Source organism: Pyxicephalus adspersus, chromosome 7 (genome assembly GCF_032062135.1).
Source record: "Pyxicephalus adspersus chromosome 7, UCB_Pads_2.0, whole genome shotgun sequence".
NCBI lineage: Eukaryota > Metazoa > Chordata > Amphibia > Anura > Pyxicephalidae > Pyxicephalus > Pyxicephalus adspersus.
The window spans coordinates 14,776,304-14,793,721 of NC_092864.1; the positions used below are offsets into that span (position 1 = coordinate 14,776,304).

The following is a 17,418-nucleotide window of genomic DNA, read 5'->3' on the forward strand; positions in this document are numbered from 1 at the left end:
GTTTCATAATCCACTTCCCCTTTAAAGTATAATCGTGTCTTTACTAAACAATGGATTTGTACTTGTCCTTGCAATCTATGAAGCTAGCTTACCCTTTACCAGCAGCATTAGTCTAGTCTGGTTCTGCTTGCAGGAGATAAGCTGTTCCTGGCCAGCACTCCAGGGCACTGCTTGCAGACAGGACGTTGCACTGCGCCTAATGAATGAATCTTCTAGCTGCAGCCGAATAATTCAGAACACAGCAGGATGTACACAAAGCGAGGAAACCTACAAGGCAATATTGCTGCAAATAAGAATTATCAGAAGTAAAAAGAAAAGCCTGATGATCAGACTGAGTTTTTTTTAGATGTTTCTGCACTTACATCTTTAACAAAACTGTGTAAACTGTTCATGAACCCAAAAGTAATTTGATTGATCAACTTTCAATAAAAAAAACTATTTGCTGTGTTTGTATATCGTAAAAGCTTTGCAGTAAATAGAAAATATCTGGCGATCACACCCTACCTCATGGACCTTATTCCTGGTGGCAAAATTCTGCAGGGTTGCAATTTGCAACATTACTACTGATATGAAGAGTGAGAGCAGCTGAAAAAAGTTTGCTGCCTGCAGCTTAACTATTCAGGACTGGACTAATTAGATGGCATCAATATATTACAGGATTTATATAGCACAAACATATTGCATAGTGCTTTACATTAAATAGGGACAATTGCTTAGGGTGGATAGATTCACACACATTTTACCACAGATATTAAGCGCACACCCCCCTTCACAAATAGGAGCATAAAGAATTCAATTTACCCTCCAGGTGAAATCACAGCAGTCACAAAACGGTGTTAAATTCAGAATTTATTCACAGAAAAAAAATATCTTTACACCGCTTTGAGGTAGGGTTGCTTATGCTTACAGATAATAAACATTTCATACAGATTTACGTTCTTTGCTTTCTCTGCACAGTGCCAGTTTTTTTTTACATGGATACAATAACAGGAAGAAAAAACAAAATCTTCCCAATAAAGGTCTGCTGGTAAAAAGTGCACAGAAAGCTATGAAGAGCAGCCTAAGCCGCAGATTAATGGCATGGCTGGACGTCGGGACTCCTTTCATAAAACAGTTTTGTAAGGGCCACCAGTTGCTTAAAGGAAAAATCTGATTCCCCAAATGGATTATCTGCTACTTGCAGCAAATTTATCTTTAACATGTAAGAACCGAGTGTTTATAATGGTGGTCGCACTGATTTTAAGTGTGTCCTGATTTTTTTTTTTTTGTTCTTTATAAAATGTAAACAATAAATGTGTTAACATGGTTTTTAAACATTTTATTGTTGGGGGGAAAAAAAAGAAACTGAATTATGATCTAACGTGTGCACAGGGTGTTATGTCATAGGCTACGTACACACGTAAGATGATTCTCATCCGATAATCGCCTCAGGGCTGATATTGGATTAGATTCTGAAGTGTGTACAGCACCTGTCCAACGTCGTTCATGGATCTGTCCTGGCGGATCCGCGAACAATCGTAATAGAAAACGGTGCTGTGTAAATCATGTAATATCCTTTACAAAAACAATTATTGAATGTGTGTACACAGCCTTATTGTGGGTCAGAAAGGCAGCATTTGTGACATGGAATTTCAGACCCGGAGACTAAGACAGATACCGCCAGAAAGCACCACATCCCAGGACAGAGCATAAAAAAGGCAGAAAGCAGGCAGATTGATATGCATGTCACACCATCTGTCTATGGCAATGCTTTACAACACATTTTTGCACAGTAGACCTTAAAGATGAACTGTGGAGCAAAATAAAGCCACTGACAGTCTATCATGTCTTTAACAGCAGTATTTTTTTTTCTATTTTTTCTGCTAATTTAATTTTTCCCTTAACCCTTTATTATTAAGCTGTCCAAAAATAGGTACAGGTTTGAGGGGGTGGAGCAAACCATAAAAAACTAGCAAGGTTGCTTTCAACCATACAAAGCTTTTTCCTAAAACCCTGTCACTGCTAAAAAAAATGTTAGCTTGCTTTAGAATTAAATTTGTTCCTCCATTTTTTATAGTCTATATGTGCCAATCTAAGACTACCCTGCCCAAAGTGTGCCAATGTCGCTGTGTGATTTTACTGCAGAATGAGCATCGTTATCTCCTGATTTCAGAAAGCAGAAAAAACATTAAAAAAACACTGCTGTCTTATAGCTAGCGACAGATGTCATTGTGATTATGATTATTATGATTTTTGTATTTTGCTCAAAGTTCTATTTTAAAGTGTCTGAAATTGAGTAAAAATCTTTTGTTATCCCACAACAACCAACCAGATTTCTCTTTCCAAATTCCACATTCCAATGCAGGTTTGAATCTGACCAGCAGGTATAGGGCAGACTGCTATATACTGGATGGCATCACATATAGAAGTCATCTCAGATAAACAGAAGGTGGATGCTGTGGCTTCAAAGAAAAATCAAGGAGCGATGTGCAATGCCCATACCTGCGGCAGCATCATGGAGACCCCATTGAGCACTCTCACAAAGAACCACATTATTCCTATGCAAATAAAGTGCATCAATGGCTGTATAATAAACTGCTGGATGGGAGATTTAAGAGATACATCTGGCATCTCCCCTACAGGAGGGGATTCACTGCCCCGGCTTTGTACAGTACTTCACCAAATGTACCGGGCTTCAAGTCACATGGCTTCCTATTGGCTCAGCAAACTTCTGCTTAGAAATACTTCTTTCATTACTTTTTTTATATTATATACAACACATGGAGATTTAAAAAAATATTTTACATGCATGTCACAGAGAATGCTGCCGAAATTAGCAAAAGAAAAAATAACACTATTCCATTAGAGAAAACTAAAGACTATTCCAAATAAGTCAATAAAAAAGATGTGCAAGGTATTTCAAAATCAAATCAGAAATTCTGACCACAGTGAAAGGAATTCTGGCCTGTATGGGGTCACTACTTTGCACATCACCTTTGCTCTTCCTATAGCTTTGCTGACAAAGCTTGAATATGTTTTTAGGAGACTGGGGAGAAGGAAAGCAGCACCTTTTCTCATTCCTAGTTTGCAAATGGCACTAACTTAAACTGGCTAACAAAAATAAAGTTTCTTTATTTTTTTCACAGTACAGCAATTCCCACCTGAATAAAAAGCAAATTGGCAGAGAGATAAATAAAAATTATCATTTTGCAACGCGGTCACAACAAACGCATTTCTGTACAAAAGTGTTTTGTTTCTTTATAAAGCTCTAATGTAAAATTCAAATCAATACATTAGTTGTGGCACAATTTCTCATTATTTACATAGCAAAAATGTACATTACATGGATGGAAAAAAAAAAAAAAAATGAGGTGGAATATTGTCCCATGAAGCCATGTTAGTTGGGCGCTGGAGGCTTTGTTTTAACCTCCTCTCGTTCAGTCTCTTTGTCTTTACTCTTTTTAGATTTCTTTTTTTTGTGTTTGTGTTTTTGGCTCTTTTCAGTCTCTGACTCGTTGCCAGTGTGCTTCTTATGCTTCTTGTGTTTCTTATGTTTTTTGTGTTTCTTTTTCTCTTTCTTCTTTTTCTTTCTGTCTTGGCTACCTGCTGAGCTGGCACTGCTGCTGCGGCTGTGTGATTCCACGGGGCTGTGGCTACGGCTGCGGCTTGCAGTACGGCTGCTTGGAGCAGTGGCAGGTAAGCTTTCGTCACCTGGCTCTGTGTTATCCAAGGGTTCCTCGTCCTTGTTTTTAGTTTCCAGAGGGTCTTGGGAGATGTCTTCCTGTTTGACAGAGGCCTCACTATCACTTTCATTGTAGTCAGGCACAAAGGAAGCTTCGTCTGTCTCTTTGGTTAGGTCCGTTGAGAGCCGAGTGGATCGGCTTTGGGGAACCTTGGTCTTAGAGTCTTTTTCACTGACCTCCTTGTCAGTTTTTGTTTCAGGGGAAGCACGTTTAGAAACGGAGGGTTTTTTGTCACTTACATCATCTGTTTTCGACTTGGGGGTTTTTTCCTTTCCCCTATCACCATTTTTGTCTGAGGACGTTTGGTCATTGCTTGGCCGCTTCGTTTCTGATGATTTTTGTTCAGTCCTGGATGTGTGCTCTTGTCCTGGGCTACTTCTAGACTCTTTAGGTGTCTTTTTAGAAGAGTCACTAGATGCGTCTCTGGGTCTTTGTTTTTGTGAAGTAGTAGCAGTTTCTTTCGTCCTATTTGGAGAATCTTTTCTCCGCTCCTCCCGTCTCTTGGTCGTGCCGCGGTCCCGACTATCATAGTCAGGTTTCCTGTCCTTTGTGTCAGGATCTGGTTTCTTTGTCTTGCTGTCATGGTCAGACTTTTTGTCTCTGCTCTCATGCTCACTCTTCCTTTCCCGGTCTTTCCCATCATGCTCTGGCCTTCTTTCTCGGTCTCTGCTGTCATGCTCTGTTTTTTTGTCACGGCTATCATAGTCTTGCTTCTTATCATGATCATGTTTCTTTTCCTTTTCTCTGGTATCATAGTCAGCCTTTTTCTCTCTCTCCCGGCTTTCGTGTTCCAGTTTTCTATCCTTGCTGTCCGTTTCGGCTTTCTTCTCCCGGTTGGGGGTGAAGTCTTTGCTGGAGCTTCCACGACTAGAATCTGGTTTATCAGACATCCTCTCTTTGGAAGAAGTCTGACTACGATCAGAACTGCTTCTCTTTTCATCAACAGCTGGACTGCCTTTGTCTTTTGATTTAATCTTGGTTACAGGAGCTAAGTTATCTTTGGAAGGTTTTCCATCTTGTGGCATGTCCTCTTTTCCCTGTTCTCTGGTTGCTTTTGATTTGTCAACTTCTCTTTCAGGCAAAATTACAGTAGACATTGGTTTTGTCACAACACTCACTGGTTTGCCGACACTGGAATCTTTTGTCTCATCTTCATCAGACTCAAAGTCATCCTTGTCCCACTTTGACTGAGGGACCTGTATCAATATAATGACATCCTCTGGAGGAGCCGTGTTGTCATTGTTGTACTCTTCCATGGTCTTAATAACAGTTCTTTTGGTATCTTGCTTCTCTTCTGCTTTTCGAACAGGACTTCCTCCAGTCGAGCTAGTGCTGTGTGAACGTAGAAAAAAAAAAAAAAAAAAAATTAAACCCTCAACAATAATGCAAGTAGTAAATATTTTTCTTTATTTTAACTATAATTTATAAATTTATATAAATTGTATATATATATATATATATATATATATATATATCTATATCTATATATCTATTACATATAAAGTCTATGTCTGGGCAAAGACATTACAAATGCTATTTAATGTACAGCGCTGCGTAATATGTTGGCGCTATATAAATCCCGTTTATTAATAATAATATTAACAACAACACCCCATCACACTGCCAGGATATAGCTGTTGATCTTGCTAGAATTCTAGAGAAATTTTACCTAAAATCCCATGATATGTATTCAACACAGCACTCTGCTTACCCCTGAACTACATAAATTTCCCGTAGGGTGATAATGTTGCACCTGCATAGATACAGTACAGAGAGTAATGGTTGTCACTATCACAGGTGGGTGTTACCAGCAGGCTCAAGGGGTGAGATAGAAACAAAACATTTTAAGTTTTCAGAAAAGTAGGGAAAGGCTTTACCCTCACTTCTTGTCTAGTGAAACTAGCCTATAAATGTAAAATAAAGAAAAGGTATATTTGCATTCCCCATTGATGCCTGTGCACTAATACAGAGTGATGGAAAACCTGTAACCCCTGGTCAGTCTAAACATTAGCACAAATATTTTATTAAGTAACAAATCTTATTCAAGCAAAATGCTTAATTTACCTAGTATAGTCTACGAGGGTGGATCCAGAGCCATCAGCAGCAGGTATTTTCTTCTTTAATTTTCCCTTAGCACGTTCTGATTTAGCTTTGGCAATAACAGCAGCCTCGCTCTTCTCTTGGGTCTCCTCTGGAGCGCCAGGTGCATCGGAGTTTGCAATCTTCTTGCCAGTTTCACGATTCAGCTTGATCTTTTTGACAGTAGACGTGGTGGCAGCTTTTTCTTTTTCTGGGGCCTGCTCAGATTTTGTCACTTCTGATTCCGCTTTCACTTTGGGGACAGGTGGTTTTGGAGGTTCAGTGGTCTCAGTTTTGACAGTCTTAACTGGTGGTTTCTCTGGTACTTTCTCAGTGGCCTTCTCTTCAGCTTTTCTCTTGCGCTTCTCAGGCTTGGAATCTGCAGTTTTGGGTTTTTCAGCGGCTTTTTTAACCTTTTCATCTTTAGCCGGTGGATTTTCCTGTTTTAAATCTTTGGAATAGTCTTTTTTGTTTTTGTCATCCTTAGATTGCTTGCTATCCTGACTCTCTTTTAGTGCTTTAAGGTGGACTTTGCGTGGCAACATGCTGGATTTCTCATCCTTCAATAAGATGGTATGCTTGGAGTTGTCCACCTTTGGGGTCTCCTCTTTGATTTTCTTTGCAGGTGGTTCAAGAGATGATGGCTTAGGTTTATCCCCATCACTGCTTGTTTTCTCAGTTTTGATGACTTTGGAAAAATTGTCCTTTTTGGGTTGGACACCATCTGTTCTGCGTTTTGTCTTGTCGGGTTTAACTCTGGGTTTGTCTCTTCGGTCCTTGTCAGAAAAAGATTTTGGAGCAACAGAATCTGCATCCATAGGCTCATCTCTAACTGGAGTAGCATCATCTTTGTTTGTGGGAACAAAGAGAGGTTCTGATCTTTTGACATCCTCCCCATGAGAGTCTCTACGCTTTCTGGAAGGTTCAACCACGGGTTTAGAAGGGCCTTCACCCTCGTCTTTCCTTTTTTTGCGATGTTTCTTATGTTTGTTTCCTCGGGAGTCTCCAGATGGAACAAAAGCTTCCCTCTCCTTAGATCGTCTGGACTCTTTTACAATATGGGTATCACGGGGCAATAATTTTTCGGGATATGTGTTAATGACAGGGCGAAGTCGGGGAACAAGGGGTGGAGGATAATTGTCTCTGTGGCCGCGATTATATGGAGAATGTTCCCTCCGGACCTGAGGTGGAAGTAGATATCGGTTGTCTGGAAAGTTCTCCCTACCAATAGGGGACCTTGGTCTTGCCATTGCATTCACAGCACACCCTTTATAATACTTTTCATACCAGTCTCTGTACTTTCTTTCCCACTCTCTAAATGCTTCCTTTTCAAAAGGATCCCTTAGATCAGGCTGACGGCCATACATTGCCTTGACATCATACGGTGGAAATTCACGATAACGATTAACGTAATCTCGTTCCCCTTCAATTTGGGGTAGAAGTCTCTTATTGTTAGGAGATGGAGGTCTGTATGTAGGAGATCTAGATCGAGAGTGGTATCTCCTGTATGGAGACCTAGACCTGGAGCGGGGATAGCCATGAGAACGTGATCTTGAACGGTAAGCACGGCCCTTTCCATGGGCCTTCCTCTGGTATGAAGGAGATCGTGAGAATGACCGAGAACGTGATCGGCTGAAGGAGCGAGAATACGAGCGCGATCTTGAAGAAGATCTTGATTTGGAGTATGAGTAAGAGCTTTTACTGTAGGATGATCCAGAGTATGGAGATTTAGACCTTGGAAGAAAACAATAAAATATATTAATAAAAAAGGGATTTCAACAATAATTAATTTTATATCTAATTGAGCTTGTGACCACTTTCCTTATGTTAACCCTTTTTCATCAGTTACCCCATGTCACGTATCTGTTTTTCAAAAGCATTGCTAAAGTATTTCTAGTAAACACTAAATTAAAAGAGATATATAACACATACATGAATTGTAACACCTCTGGCATAGTAAAATTTTTGGGATGTAAGGTGTATTAGAGGCTTACTAGTAGCTGTGATTTTCCTATAAAATTTACTGATCTAGAGGGGTTTTATTAGGGAACCCAAAAGTATTTTTCAACAGTTACATGCTGGGTTGCCTTATGCCAGGAAATGAGACAATTGGTAACTCAGATATAGGTTACGGGTTCCTTTTATTAGCGAACAGACTGTGTATATAAAATATTATGCCAGCAGGACAACTTTTCTGTTCATTTTTTTCAGCTACGATCATGTTAGTTTTCTACTGATTGATATCTGTGTCCTAGTTTATCTGCAAGGCAAAAATCACAAAGGTCGAAATCTCCAGACAGCTAAACTGCATGTGTTTTAACAATTTTCTCTTCAATCCAACATGATTTGCTTTAAATATACTTGAATGCTTTTGTGTTACATTAGTGATTTACTACAAATTATACAAAACTAGTTCAGCTGAACAGTTAGCTTGAATGGCTTTAAATTCTGGAAAAGGAAAGCAAAGACCAGATGTGTCCAATCTATACTCTCTCCCTGCAAACTGCTTTTACCATATGAACTATTAGGACAACTTATGTGTATGTGTGTAGAAGAGATTTGTGAGGCCAGAATATACAGAGAAACACTAGAATAATACAACTACCAGAGCCCTGTAATATTTTTAGAGTGCATTATCTAGTCAGTGAGCTCTAACCACAACCTGGTAGCAGCGTTCTCTAAAACACAAATTTTTCACACCTTGAATACGAACGCTTCCGCTCTTTTTGGATTTTCTTGTACTCCATAAGTTCCTTAGCAAAATCATTTGTAAACTCCTCCAGTTTTAATTTGTTTTTTTCTCTGTGGGAAATAAAAGAAATTAAAACCAATGTAAGCTGATAAAGATCATACAATCGTTTACAGTACATCTGTTAATGTCTGCCTCATCCAAGTACAGAAAGAGTGATTACTAGCATTCAGATAGTTATAAGTCATGAGCAAATCTAAGAAGAAAATAGATTTGCCTCAACTTTGCATTCTGTTTGGATATACAGTACAAACAATATTTGTTTCACAAAAAATACATTTCATAGGACTGTTTTAAGCTTACAGTTTGAGAGAGGCCGTATTGTATGGGTATATTACGTTGTTTTAAGCCCCATACATAGACTCAATAACTGTAGGTCAAAATGATTGTTAGTAATCACTTTAGGTAACATCAACAATGAATTATCAATGTACAGACAGGAAACTTGATTTTATTGAGTAGTCTGCTCTGTTCTATGGAAAGGGATGAAAGTAGGGTGAGCAGGAGGAAACCATTGTGTCCTCCCCCCTTATGTAAAAATGTAGCTGTCCTTTATTTAGTGATCCAAGGCGGATCGCTAAAAATGCCATAGGTTGCTCTGAAGTTACATTATATCCAAGGACAATCGTCATCAAAGACCCTTAAAGACAAAAATCCAGCGTCTGCACGGAGCTTTTGGCTTCAAATCAATACCTGCAAGGTCCCTAAAATCCTAGGGCAACACTGTACATGGGGCTCTTTCCCACTCCTGACACTAAGCAATGCTTTTGTCTTTAACGTGACAAATAGAAGAGAAAAAACAGTAGAAGCTCTGGCATTTCACCGTTCAATATCAGGGTTTGGGGTTACTTACTCTTCTTTTAGGCGACGCTGTTCTCTATAAAACTCTTCTTTGGACAGAGGAGGCGCCAACGACTGGGCTGGTAATGCACTGGCATGAGCACCCTGAATGGCTGGGGCAACCCATGGAGCAGACACAGTGGCAGGTGCTGATGGAAAGCCTGGGGGTGGAACAGAATATCCGGCAGTAGGAGGCTGACCAGGAGGAAACTGAGGTGGGAACTGAGGTGGCGGTACACCAGGAGGCAGTTGAAGACCATGTGGTGGTGGTGGAGGAAAAAGTGGTGTTGGAGGAGGGACATAGACTGGGCCAGAGGAAGCTAGAGATGGCCCTTGGTTTCTAGGTGGACGATCGTTGTGAGGATGTCTCCCACGGCTATGGCTGCAAAAAGGAAAAAATAAAAAGTTAACATTCAAATGCCACTTACTGTCTTTATTAAGACACTCAACTGTAAAACAGTTCCAGCTCACCATTCCTCACTACAACAGTCTACAAGTGTTCTTCCTACTACATTAAGGTAATACTAATGCAAGCAATCTAATATTACCCATGAAAGAAAAGGAAAAGAAATACTAACCCGTCCCATCCCATGTGCGGTCTTGGGACAGATGGCCTGGAAATATTGGCTCGCATAAGTGGAGCTGCAGAAAAAGAAAACAATTTAAATATGTTATTGTTAGTCAATATTGTAAGCCCATAATAAAAAAAATGCCTATGCATAGCTTATCAAATCTTAGATATGGTCGTTGCACTTTTCTATCAACTTTTTTTTCATTTGGTGACCCTGACAGTTACACCTAATGTGGTAATGTCTAATCACTACTCTGTACTTATTGAGAAACAGCATTGTCAATCAAGCCTGTTTGCTCTCGATTCTAACTACAGAACTCCTCTAAAATAAGCATGGAAGATGGGTTCTGTATTTCAACAAGGCTGACAATTATGAGGTTTCGGTGTAGCAACATCTATTTTCTGTATATGTGTAAATATATATATATTAAATATATGTAGTAAAATATTGCAGAGATGTAGTAATTAGGCATATACTTTGAAGGATGAAGCGTAGACTATATGACATTATCCCCCAAAATCCAGAGCTACTACTTACTTGGTGGAGGAAGGTTGTGAGAAACTGGAGGCGCCTGGCCAAGTACTGGAACATGAAAGCCCTGGTACACAAAATAAAGCAACATACATTAGATACCACAGCTTATAGGGGCACATAAATTAAATATAAATGAACAGGCAACAAACTTACTTTGTCTCCTATCAGCAGGCTGTTGGATGGTGGTAAACTACTAGCTGATGTAACAGGAGCAGAAGATACGGTAGCTGAGCGGGAGCTCTCTCGCTTCTCATGACTGTTGATTAATAAAATAAAGAAGAAAACTAAGATGGAAGTTGTGCTGATGATTTCACAAAAAAAACTAACATGGGATGTTTACTACAAACTTATTCATACATTATAGCAAGGTCTTTTGATCAACAGACCCATTTATATCAGTGATCAAGGCTGTGTATCATGTAAAGAATGGATGTGAGAAAGAGGTGCAGGGAAATGTGTGGCTTTTAAAAGCAGGGGGCAGGAAAAAACAGGGCCAGGAACAGAAATGTGGATTGATGAAAGAGGGAGCAAGCTTAATTAGGGAAAAGAACATACAGTTGGAAGAAAGAAAGGGACCCTAGAAAGGGATGGGCCTGGAGAAGGCAACAGAAGTGCATTTGGATGGCAAAGAGTGCATCAGAGGTAGGCAGACTGATGGGTGAAAGGAGGGCAGGACAGCAGCAACTTGAGAACTAATGGCCATATGCGGATCTTGACACTTTTTAGGGATGTGATTGGCAGCTTGTTAGTTCACGGATTCGAGAATACATTTTTGATTAGCTCTTGTTAAGAAAAAAAAGCAGCTACCTCATCTTTATACAGAATAGGTGAACTAACTTCTTTCAGCTGCCAAAGACTTACTGGAATGTAGACTCTGATTTTTCTCTCTCCTTGTGAGCAGGAACCGACTGAGCAGCTGGAAGGTCTGCAGGAGAAGGAGTCTGTGGCTGGGCATTAGCTGGAGAATTGGCTTGTGTTGTACTGGGTGCTGTAGAAAGGTTTGCAGTAGTAGTCTGAGGAGCAGAAGTTGTTGCAGGTCCAGTAGCATTAATAGTTGTTGCAGCAGTAGTAGTAGTAGTAGTGGTAGCAATAAGAGGGTCTTGCTGGCGAGATGTCAATGAACGAGTTGGCTGTGCTGTACTGCGTGGTGCTGAAGCTGACTGCTGCTGTCGCTGTTGTGCAGCAGACTGCTGTTTGCGAAGCCTCTTTGTGTAACCAGTTTCATTCTTAAAATTATTTACAGCCTAGATGAAACAAAGACAGATATGTTACATCTAGACAAACGTTTTTTGTTTTGCATTGAGCAGGAAAGTGTTAAAACCCTCCCAGGTTATTTTTTGTTGTCCCATAACCCACTATTATAGTATGCAACGTTTAAGTTTTCCAGAATTTTTGTTTGTAATTACCAAAACTGTCTAAACGCTGACCGATACATTCTATCTACATAACAAATTCTAGCATAACAAATTAGACAATTTTCAGCCATATTCAGAAATACAGGCACCCAAAGAAGCCATAGAATAAGTAATCTTCAATATTAAATTAGAACTCTAAGCAAAATAAATAAATAAAAGAAGCCAATCTCAAAATACCACCACAATTCTTCAGTGATTGATCCAGCTAGTCCACTAATAAAAGTATTGCTTTGCTAGATTTGGTACAGACACTAACTAGGTGAAACTCTGCGCTCCTGACATGTTACCGTATCTTTGTAGTAGCATTCTATCCGCTCGGGGGAAATGGTATAAAAAGAATGATTGTTTCATTAGGCAAAGGTTTCATACTGAGAAATCCAAGCTTATCTTTTTATAAAACACAACATATTGCACAGTACTGTACAACAGTTAACCAAGGAAAAAAAAAAAAAAAAATCAAGCAAAATATTGCTTTTGTACATAATCCTGTAATGGCAGTGTAGAAAAATGAACTATCTCTGGACAAGGCTAACTGATTTCAGCTCCTGTGGTAAAACCTTGTTGAACAAGTTGTCAATGCACAGTGTTGCAGGCACGATGCGTTATGTGTGCAATATCACAACACACAGTACACAGTAGTGTACAGCTGAGAACAAGCCCCTTAAGTTTATTCCTAGTTGAAATGTTTGAAACAGTTTTTGTTTTTTGCTCTAACTAGAAAATTATTGTATTGTTCATGTTTATGTTTTACCAATGTGAATCTTTGCTTTGATAGAGGTAAATTTAATTTGAGCTACTTCCTTGTTTTATTTTTCTGACCAAAAGAACTCATTATGATGTGGTTTTTTACACTAGCGTTTCTCTTCTCCAGCATCAGTTTTCTAGCAATTTACCTTTGATCACAAACATAATCAAACCTATTGAGACAATCAGTTTAGTATTTATATAGGAACAGAAGTAGTACACTGTATGAACTGATAAATAGCTTCTACAAACTGGCTAATACTGCAATGAAAATAGATGTATATGGCTAGCATAACAATTTTCATCATTCACGAAAGTCTGCTATTACCTGACGCAGGAATTTGTTAGCAATAAGGTTATCAGGCGAGACATCATTCTGGTGACAAGTGGGGCACGTATGTTCATCAGATTCCAATAAAGAAGTGCGGATACCTATGGCAGAGAAAATACTGTAGTAAGTCCCAGAGGCAACATGCACTTACTATGGACAGTCTCATACCCAACCCATGTGATGCATACAACATCGAAATAGAACAATGACAACTCCTGGAAAAACCCAAATGCAGAAGATAACCTGATAAAAGTATTCACTTTGCAACTCAAATTAAAAAAACAAAACAAATGAAATTTGGTTTCCCTTGTAACCTACCAATTGACATGGCTTACTGTTGGTCACCATGATCACACCCTCAAAATGCCAAAAAATCATTTAAAGGATAACTGCATATATGAACAAATGTGCAGTTATCAGTCTCACAACCCAACAAAGAGCATTAATTAAAATGCACCCCTACCTATAATGTCTGTATAGAGATGTGACCTAACCACAATGGCAATTGTAAACAAAAGTGAGAATTCCTTCTATCTAAAAAAGCTAGAAGTGGTCAGAAGGTGTGGCAAGTCTATAAATTTAGAAGCCCCTGCTTGATTAGCAGAATCTATGCTTTATGCCATTAGGAGCTCCACTTCCTGTACACCTCCTAGCTTTGTTGCATAGACAGGATATGATGTTAATAACTAGTGTGGACTGGTCAGAACTCTGTACTGCGAGTGAAACTAAAAAATATTTTACCCATTACTTTCTGTAACAGTGACAAGGCTCATTAGGACAAGGGGTTGATAATTAAAAAAGAAAAAAAGATCAGATTTACTCTCTGCTCATTTGGAACAAGGGTGCAAAATGGGAACGTCAAGGTGTCCGCAAACATTTTCAATACCATTCTGTGTGTTCACATAGCATTAGAGCATTTCATTCTGCAAATTTCAGTACTAACGTTGGGCACCGAAGCCAACTACTTCCAGTGACAGGTAAATTAAATAAATGATTCAATTGATTAGCCCAATTTCTCATCACACTGTCAGGCCAATAGTGAAATGTAGTAATTAGAAAGAACTTCAGGTCATCATCTTCCCAACTGAATATGAAAGAGGTTTTGGGGCTGCCAGTTAACATATGAGGACATCAGAAAGTATGCTTCAACCCCCCCTCTATAGTGCCTGTTCTACAGCTTTGGAACTTTGCACATGATGACTTTAAGAACATTACACTGCATAAAAGAAGCAAAAACACAGAGTTACTTACATTCATCACAATAGCTGTTCCCACAGCAGGGTATTACCACTGCATCAGCCATAATATCTTTACATATCATACAGAGAAGCTCGTCTGGTATGGGATCTTCTTCTTCGGAAGAGGAAGACCGTTCATCAGGCAAAAAAGGTGGCTTTTCCTTCTTTCCCATAGCATATGCCACGCTGTAAAAAAAAAAAAAAAAAAAAAATTAAAGTTTTAGGTTAATACCGGATAAGTAAGAGGCCTGCTTCTGGCTTTAAAAATACTAAGCAGGAGACTTACGCATCAATAGTAGGTATGGCGTATTTTCCAGTGTTAGTAAGCATAGCTCCCTTCATATTGGGATCTTCAACTTCCACCATAAAACTGCGAGGAATCCCTGTGCTCTTTTTTATCCTGGGAGCAGACTCAAAACTTTTGTCCTTAAAAAAAAAAAAAAAAAAAAAGTAAAAGGTAAACATAATTTTAGAATTTTGTGCTGTAAAGCAAAATATGTTCACAAAATAAAAACATACATGTGTACACATGTGCAATAATTGCCATTTGAAAGGATATTTCACAATCCTTTCCACAACTAAGGACTGCACGATGCATGAACGAGTGCTGTACATACAGCACCATTCTGCTCAATGGAGAGGGGAAGGGGAGAACGACAGAGCAACCCCGCTGCGCTCTCTCCACCTTCACTTCCATTACGATCAATCGTCGTCCATTGTCCGTGGATCGGCCAGGACGGTTGTTCGGACAACGGACGATGGGCGCTGTACACACGCCCTGAGCCGATTATCAGACGAGAAGCATTGCAAGTGTGTATGTAGCCTTAGAATAATTTAATACGAGAAAAAGATTACTTTTGTCATTTTATCCATTAGAAATTTGGAATGGTTCTCCCTGCACATGCTGTAGATAAGACACACCAAATGTGCTGTCCCAGAGCAGCCTCTGCCATGTCTATTCGCCATCAATCAATTGAACAAACTGAATGAAAGCTAAATTGCTCCATTGATAAAGAGAGTAATAAATTACAACAGCAAGAGGGGATTCAATCTAAGCTACATTACATGGAATAATCTAATACAAGGGTTCTTAATCAGGGGCATGTGCCAAGTACATAAAATGTGATACTGATGGGTTTAAAATGTAATTTTAATGTCAAACTCATCATACTACCAAAGAGTTCTAGCCAATGTAACATTACATTGATCTCATTAAAAAATTCTAGTATAAATTTAAAAGGCACCAAGGATGTTCATATGTCAAAAATACTTTTGATAAGGTGAATTTACCAAGAGGTTATTAGAAGCAAACGGATGATTGCTCAAGAAACCACTTTCCCTAATTGAATCACTTTTTTCTAGGCCTAAAAGGTTATGAATCTCACTTGCCTAGCTAATGAGAGCACAGAAAAATGTGCTCTCATTAACATTCAGTTCCGTCAAGCAGGTAGCTGAGGTCTGCCATTTGCAACCCCTATTTAATGTACAGCGCTGTGTAATATGTTGGCGCTGTATACATTCTGTTTATTAATAATATTACATATGTAATAAAGCAATATGACTACTCATGTGTAGTTATTACAAACGAGAGATGAAAACAAAATATTGCTAAAAGAAAAACAAAAAACATTTACATGAAGCTTACATGTATAGCTAAAAACATAATAAAATGGCATTCCCCAATAAAAAAAATGTGCTGCTAGTAAGTTAATGACTACCAGATGTCTGAAATATGCACTTACTCCGTTTGTAGGGCAATTCTTGATGTAATGGCCAGGCTTTAAACATCGAAAACAAGTATATGTTGGTGGTGGGGGTCCAAGAGGCTTCTTCATATAGCTGTCAAGATATTAAGAGAGAAGATTTTATGGGTTATAATTCACCATTTTTCCAGGAAAGTGAGAGGAATGCAACTTCAATTGGTAGGTTTACTTACTTGCTGGGGTCATATTCATGACCAGACTGTGACATCATTGCTTTGATTTTATCCTCTTCAGAAGCATTGGCTTCAGCAAGATTGGCGGTCTGTTTAACAGGCAATTGATTAAGGAGGAAGAGAAATTAGTAAGACAAATAGGAAGAGGCTGAAGGCCCAAACACAGCTTGGCACTCACACATTCAATACTATTGTATGTCATTAATGCCCGCTCTTTCATCCACGGTGAACAGTTGTTTGGGGGGCAGAGGGGGATATAGGTCAGCTCAGATTCACCACTAAAACAAATGCTACAGATCTAAGGACAATTAAGTGACCTATACAATTCTGAATTTAATCAGTACCATAAAGGTCTATAAATGCCTAGGCCATGTTTATACCTGTTTTATAAATGATTAAAAAAATGTCATGCGCAGCAATGAGTCAAACATTATGAGAAATGGCAACATTGCAAAAAGATTACATGCAAAGGGTTTAATGACAAATCATAATCTGGTAGCAAACTAACAAATGATCCTTGTCATGGAAATCCTAGGAGAGATCTTCTGGAATGCAAAACCAACTTCAAAGGGGCAATTACTGAGTTTACAGCTGATGGGAAACAGACTGGGACCTGGATGTGATTATGGACCAGCCAAAGTGTAATTTATGTGCACTGTAGGATGTACTTTTTATGACATGTGTCCCTCTTATTTAAGTGAGGTAAAAAGCACATTAAAAAAAAATTCATGGATGCTCTATCATATTAAAAACTAAGTGTTACAGTCACCTAACGTCTCCTATAGTAATCAGTGTTAAATGACGGAGGAATACAAAGCATTACTTTTTTTCTTGCAGAAGAATTGCCTTTAATCACATTTATATCGTGTTTAAAAAAATGTATTGCTGTAATGAATTATTTGCAATTCTCCCTCAGTAAAATTTACCCACACAGTCGGGTTGCAACTCTTGGAGCATCTAGTCTGTGTTGGTAACCTACAGATGCTGTACTAAGACTATGGCAAAAAGTTGCATGAGCAAAACTCAACAAACTGTTTACTTATATACATTGGGAGATATGAACAGAGAGCAAAGCAACAAACTTGGAGCAGTCATTTAAAGGAAACCTGCACTAATGATAAAGCAGATATGATTTTGTGGTTGCATACTTATCCCAAGTCAGTGGCTCAGTGTATCAAATACAAACGTCTAGGCAACTGCTATTTTTATAAGATGGATAGAAATATTTTTCTTCTAGTTACAGGTTTCCTTGAACATG

The 17,418-nt window shown here is 38.8% G+C and overlaps 1 protein-coding gene across 2 annotated transcripts in view; it reads right to left on the bottom strand.

Moving 5' to 3' along the window:
• Positions 1 to 836: 836 nt before the first annotated feature.
• Positions 837 to 17,418, bottom strand: part of RBBP6 (RB binding protein 6, ubiquitin ligase) — a 33,233-nt gene continuing 16,651 nt past the window's right edge. Inside the window, exons 5-17 of one of the 2 annotated variants that reach the window (XM_072417571.1) lie at positions 16,161 to 16,249; positions 15,967 to 16,063; positions 14,511 to 14,650; positions 14,238 to 14,410; positions 12,984 to 13,087; positions 11,358 to 11,740; positions 10,650 to 10,752; positions 10,500 to 10,560; positions 9,969 to 10,032; positions 9,404 to 9,772; positions 8,502 to 8,603; positions 5,787 to 7,535; positions 837 to 5,054 (exon numbers count right to left, since the gene is read on the bottom strand). In XM_072417571.1, coding sequence (XP_072273672.1) covers positions 3,377 to 5,054; positions 5,787 to 7,535; positions 8,502 to 8,603; positions 9,404 to 9,772; positions 9,969 to 10,032; positions 10,500 to 10,560; positions 10,650 to 10,752; positions 11,358 to 11,740; positions 12,984 to 13,087; positions 14,238 to 14,410; positions 14,511 to 14,650; positions 15,967 to 16,063; positions 16,161 to 16,249 — 5,112 coding nt within the window. In that variant the 3' untranslated portion in view covers positions 837 to 3,376. The remainder of the gene's footprint in view (positions 5,055 to 5,786; positions 7,536 to 8,501; positions 8,604 to 9,403; positions 9,773 to 9,968; positions 10,033 to 10,499; positions 10,561 to 10,649; positions 10,753 to 11,357; positions 11,741 to 12,983; positions 13,088 to 14,237; positions 14,411 to 14,510; positions 14,651 to 15,966; positions 16,064 to 16,160; positions 16,250 to 17,418) is intronic. The other variant, XM_072417572.1, reaches the window with a different exon arrangement.